Source organism: Acartia tonsa, chromosome 1 (assembly GCF_053477335.1).
Source record: "Acartia tonsa isolate MP-2025a chromosome 1, ASM5347733v1, whole genome shotgun sequence".
Taxonomy (NCBI): Eukaryota; Metazoa; Arthropoda; class Copepoda; order Calanoida; family Acartiidae; genus Acartia; species Acartia tonsa.
Window position 1 is genome coordinate 1031302 of NC_137260.1, and position 6199 is coordinate 1037500.

Here is a 6199-nt window from a genome sequence, read left to right on the forward strand (position 1 = left end):
ACAACCCGACACTCCAAATCAATTTTGTGCTATAAAATGAAAAGTAACTAAGTGCCCTTCATAGACCTATAAGAAGCTTCACTGTTAAGAATAAGAGCAGAGGTTAATGAGATATTAAGCTACTTACAGACAAACATCCCGTTACTTTTATATATGGATAAAAACTTAAAATAATTACTACAGCAAAACTGATATACTCACTGGTGGAACGACTGTTTTTTTGTATGTATGCCTTTTTTGCGAAATATATTGTGCGATCATGACAGTATACGGAGGCGATAAAACATCCCCACTGCGATATATGGTGATGCATTTGCAAAATCAGCATTTCAAGTACGTTGGTGATATCCCCTTATTCCATCAGTGGAGCATTTGAAAACCCTTTTTTATATTGGTAGTATAATATGATGAAGTTTAACATTAGAGTAAAACACTAGAGAAGGAAAGGGTTTAATAGCTATATCTGCTCATCGCCGACTTTCAAATGGGTCAATGAAAATCAACCAATGGTGTTGTGTGTATTAACACAGCCAAGTAGCTGAAAACAACTGCTAGCAGACGAATAAGGTCATTGTAAAAGGAAGGGAGGTAGTTATCTGTATATACATCTATTCTATAGTTCTGTTATTTTAACCTTATACAGAAATACGATTAGAATTTGTTTTTGTAAATAATTGGTGGGGGGAGGGTAATCTAAATGCGCCACGAGTAGTCAATCAAAGACTGAAAAGTACATTGCTCTGAAATAGAGATCTTGTAGTTAAATCGAGGGAGGGATGAGAAATTGGACTGTAAATTACACTGGTACCCAAAGTTTTATAACCATGCTTTTCATTCGTTGAGTACTTTTATTAAATCATGATTGGTAAGTCTGTGGTAAGTCTATGAAAGGGATAATTTTGTTTCTCATAATTGGGTAAGAACATCAATTTATCGACCATTATCCCGTGGTTTCCATGGTGATTATAGAAAAAAGTTATTTGTTATCTAATCAATGTGTTGATTATAAAGATTGTAGGAGACCAGGTGTCTAAAGGGATAAGACAATCGCCGATAAATGATGTACTTTCCCAATGATGATACACATAATAACCCAAGTGTAAATTAAAATTATTGGTTGAAACGTGTGAACACTTAACGTAAAGAAATAACTAATAAAATTCATTCAAGTTCTCAAAGTTGTTAAGCCAACGAATAAAAAATGTTATTATAAAACTTTGGGGACTAGAGTAATAAACAGCCATTGTCGCCTCTCTCTCTGGTGGGGGATATATCATCTAGAGAAAAACATCAATATAGTTTTCTCAAAAATATGGAAAAAATTATGTATCGTGGAAAACTGACCGTAATACGATGCTATGCATGATTTTTCAGAATGGCTGAGAACCTATGCTAATCTAGCAGATATTAATCGGTTTTGAAGCTATACTGTAATAGTTATTTCTCGCATCGTATCATAAACGGCTTTCTGCGGATATAGAATGTACAATTATAAGATTAAAACTAGTTATTTAGCCCAGAGGTGCCGAAGGCACCGGCCAAAAAAATGGTTTTAATCTTATGATTGTACATCTTTATATTCGTAGAAAACTGGATATAATTCGATGCTAGACATAGTTTTTTCGTATGGATAAGAACCGGTTTCTATCCACCGGATTCGAATGAATACGAGAAATGTATCTTAGGAACCCTAATTCTAATTTGACTGGCCAAAAAGTACAATATGAACTAATCAATAATACAATATTCATTATATATTATACGCTGGGTGATTAATTTAGGGTCCAATTCTATACATTATATTCTTTTGTACAGATAGATTTTTCGAGTTTTACAAAAAGTTTATTTGATATTTATATAAAACACAGAGGATATTTTAAAAATTTTAATTCATTTTTTTAAAACTATATTTTTAGGGGTTATTTCCTAGATTGGCGTTGACATTGGGCTTTCTATTACACTAGTCCCCAAAGTTTAATGATAGCGTTTTATTATTTGTGGCTCAACAATTTTGGGGACTTTTATTCAATTTTGATTGGTTGCTTCATCAAGTTGAGTGTCTAAACACGTCAACCACAGAAGGTGTAATATTTTGTGTATCATCATTGAGGATGAAAATAGATTTATCTTCCATTGTTTAATTCCTTTAGATCCTTGGGTTATTTGGACTTGTACATTCTAAATTTGTGTGCGTTTTCGGTCTACTGGGTTACTAACATCAATTATACATGGAGAAAATCAAGTAATCAGAAAAATAAGAAAGTTTTTCTCCGTTAGGAATAAATCTTCTAAAAACTATTCCCTATCTATAATACAAAGTAGAATTATGTCTGTCCGTCCGTCTGTATGTCTGTCCGCCTGTCCCTTAAGATCTGGGTAACCACAGAACCGATCGGATTCTACTCTTCAGGGAATATACCTACTGGTCCTGTAGTGGTTTTAGGCTATTTTCTTGGGGGGTGGGACATCCCCTACCCCCTCAAAAATAAAAAAAATCCACCCCCCATTTTTTTTTGCAGAAGATTTTCTTGGTCCTTTTTTTTTTTTTTTGCAGAAGATTTCTTTCGTCCTTTCATGAATTTCGCCTAAATTTTTTTTTGATCACCTCTTGGGGCAAAGCCCCTAGATGCTAGGGGCGAATCCCCTAGTATGTATAAAAGTAACAGGATGTCTATGTGTGCGTGTCTGTCTGTCAGTCTGCCTTGAAGGATCTCGCCAACCGCTGAACCTAAATAGTTCTCCTTTACAGTGTAGCTATAAAGGCCCTGGCGATTGTCTTACCCTTTCCAAGACAATCGCCCCTAAAAATACCCCAAAAAATACCCCCTGACCCTATTATTTATTTTCAAAAACGGAAGGAGGGGGGTTCAGTGCCTGACTAGGCTCTTTAAGGGAAACCACCTAAAATGTTATCCTTTTAATAAAGTAACAGGATGTCTGTCTGTGTGTATGTTTGTACCGAAGGATCTCGCTAACCGACGATCCGCGATGATTCTGCTTTACAGGGTAACTATTTTGGGGAAGTGTAACAGCATCCTCCGAAGAGAAAAAAAATTACCCCCTCCCAATTTTTTTTTCTTCTTTCTTTCTCTTTTAAAAACTAAAATTAAAAAGAGGGGGGGGGGGTGGTCGACTCCCCCACCCCAAAAAAGGCCTCCAAACATTTTTTTTTACTTTTTCTTTTTACATCTAAAACAAAAAAATGGGTAGCCAAAATCAACTCCCCCTCATGTGTCCCTAGAGGCCTCTAGGGGCGTGGCCGCTATTAAACAGAAACAATTATTGTATTTATAGTTTTTATTCCTCTTCTTAACCTTGATACTTCAATTAATCAAACATTATATGTATAACAATCACAAAAATAAATCTTACTACAATTATTGTATTCTTTAATCTTAAATATTTATTATTTTGTATATAATACTATCAGATGCGCCCCTATTATCTAGGGGTTCTGTATTAAAAGGGGACAGAAGAAAACAAAACTAAAAAGGCTGGAGACATTAGCTTGTAAATTACACTAGTATCCAAAGGTTTATAACCACGTACTTAAAAACTTTGGATTATTATAATTATAAGGAACTTACATAAATTTAACATCCATTATCTTATCCGTGCTTTCTACCAGAGGTGGATTCTTAAAAAAAAATTAGAAGGGTTATTTATAACATAAGATTTTATATAGTTTTCGTAGATTTTAATGTGATTTTGGTGGATTTTTCACAAAAACAATTTTGCCCCACTAAGCGATTAGTGGGGCAATTTTTTTTAAGAATCCACCTCAGATAATATAACGGATTGGCAGACATTTGAAATTATATAGTTGCTACGCAACTTTAAATTCAATTTCTGTTATCCTGAGAATCGAAATTAGCTCAAAACAAGGATGACAACGTCGTTAAGTAGAAAGTACAAAGAAATGGACAAGTATGGACAAACGAACAATGTCTGTTATAGAGCAGATCTTAAGTGGTGATTATAAAGAGGAGGTATCTTCACAAAAAAACGTCCGTCAACTTTTTAAAAATTAGCAGAGAAACTAACATTTTACAAAAAACGTTACGAACTGAAGTTTCACTACTAAAAAAACATTCCAGAAATCAATTTTAATATTAACCTGAAATATATAAAATGTAATTTTAATTTTCTAAATTCAAAATCAAGAATACAGAGATAGATAAATAAAAATATATATTAATCTTATCGTATTATAGACAATTTTTCGCGGATATTAAAATAGAAATTATAAGAAAGATTAAAATAAGTTTCGTTACCCTCGAGTGGCCGAAAGCCTGGGCGAACAAATGGTTATTGCTTTTGTTATTTTTATTTAAATTTTTATGAAACATTGTTTGTAATACGATGCTAAAAATGAGTTTTCATAATGGCTAAAAACCGGTTTTAATTTAGCTATACTGGAAAATTAACTTATTTCCTATTCCTAAATTCAAATACAATTAAATATCAAATTTATTCAAAATGTAAGTACATCATTCGACTAATATGATTTTAAAATTTTAAACACATCTCTTCTCTAATTTATTATAAGTATTCTGAATATTGAAACTTGTATGCATGCTTTTGTAAAAAAAAAATATTATAAAAAATAAAATAAAAATATTGTATAGCTAAATAATACTAAGAAACTAATAAAATTGTACATAGAGTTATGAAAATTTTAAATATTTTACTTTTATAATTAATTAAAACATTTTATCTAAATTATAAATATATACTTCGTAATAATTGTTTAAAAGCAAAGGGAAAATACATCCAAAAGTAGCAACAAAATTCTGTTAGAAAAAAAGTGTTTTAATTGGAAAAGAATAGTTATTTCTCGCATCGTATTATAAACGGCTTTCCGCGGATATAGAAAGTACAATTATGAGATTGAAACTAGTTTTTTTAGCCACGAGGTGCCGAAGGCACGGGCTAAAAAAACTGGTTTTAATCTTATGATTGTACATTTTTATATTCGTAGAAAGCTGGATATAATAAGATGCTAGACATAGTTTTTTCGTATGGATGAGAACTGGTTCCTATCCACCGGATTCGAATAAATACAAGAAAATTCATTTTTTAAGTTCTATCATTGTTCCCTCATTTGCTGGATTAAAACTGATGGGTTGTTTATTGAATTTTAATCTAAATAAGAATTTTTTATTTATCATCAATGGGAATGGACATAAATGTATTGTCCATTGTCTTATCCCTTAAGATTCAGTTTTAAATAAAGACAAAAAATATCCACTTTTGATGTTTGTAAATAAATATTGTAAACTTTTATGTTATAAATCATCTTTTTTTACTTTCATATAATACAATAATAATTAGATATTTTTTTTTTATTTTTCTATTATATTATTTATTCTGTTTAGAAAGAGCTGTTTTCCAGCAAGGTATCAAATGAAGCAGAATCCAAGGGCCAGGTCGATGGAGTTCCTATGGCTGGTCCAAGGTACTAATTTTCTATCTTATTATATATCAATATAACTATGACAGTCTATTTTCTATCTTTTTTGCTATCTTGCTATCCATCTATCTGTTGAGGCTGATGGAGTTTCTATTGTAGGACCAAAGTATCTAATTTTCTATCTCTTTTGCTATCTAATTATCTATTTATTTAATATTGGTGTATGGAGTTCCTATTGCAGGTCCATGGTACCTAATTTTCTATCTTTCTTGCTATCTATCTATCTATCTAATTCTGATGGATGGACTTTCTATAGAAGGTATCTAATTTTATATCATATTTGCTATCTTACTATATATCTATCTACTTACTATCAGTTGCCATTTGTTATCTACAGTTGGGTTAGTTTTGTTTGCAATAAATTTTATTTATTGACTTATCCCTTAAAATCCCTGAACAAGCAAAAATATAGACAGTTTTCCACGGATATTAAAATAAAAAAAATACGTTTAAAACCTGAGTGGCAGAAGGCCTAAGCTAGCAAGCTTTTATATTTTTCTCATTTTAATATTCATAGAAAATTGTCTGTAATACGATGCGATAAATAACTTTTCTTTGGATATACTAAAGGATATACTCCTTTTTTCTTTTTATTTGCGTCATGTTAAAGAAAAAGTGTCAAAACTTTTGATTACCTGTTACAACTTCTTTCATGAAGGCAGGGAGGGGGCAATGGAGGTGGAATTGTTTAAGATTTAGTTTTGTCCCCAATATTTGTGTCAAAGA

General features: G+C 31.6%; 1 protein-coding gene across 10 annotated transcripts in view; it reads left to right on the forward strand.

The window, feature by feature from the left end:
* The window catches only part of Stacl (SH3 and cysteine-rich domain-containing protein), a 242260-nt gene that overhangs the window by 166565 nt on the left and 69496 nt on the right, over positions 1–6199 (forward strand). For all 10 annotated transcript variants that reach the window (XM_080169796.1, XM_080169939.1, XM_080170150.1 and 7 more), the window contains one exon: positions 5379–5458. In XM_080169796.1, the coding sequence (XP_080025922.1) occupies positions 5379–5458 (80 nt within the window). The remainder of the gene's footprint in view (positions 1–5378; positions 5459–6199) is intronic.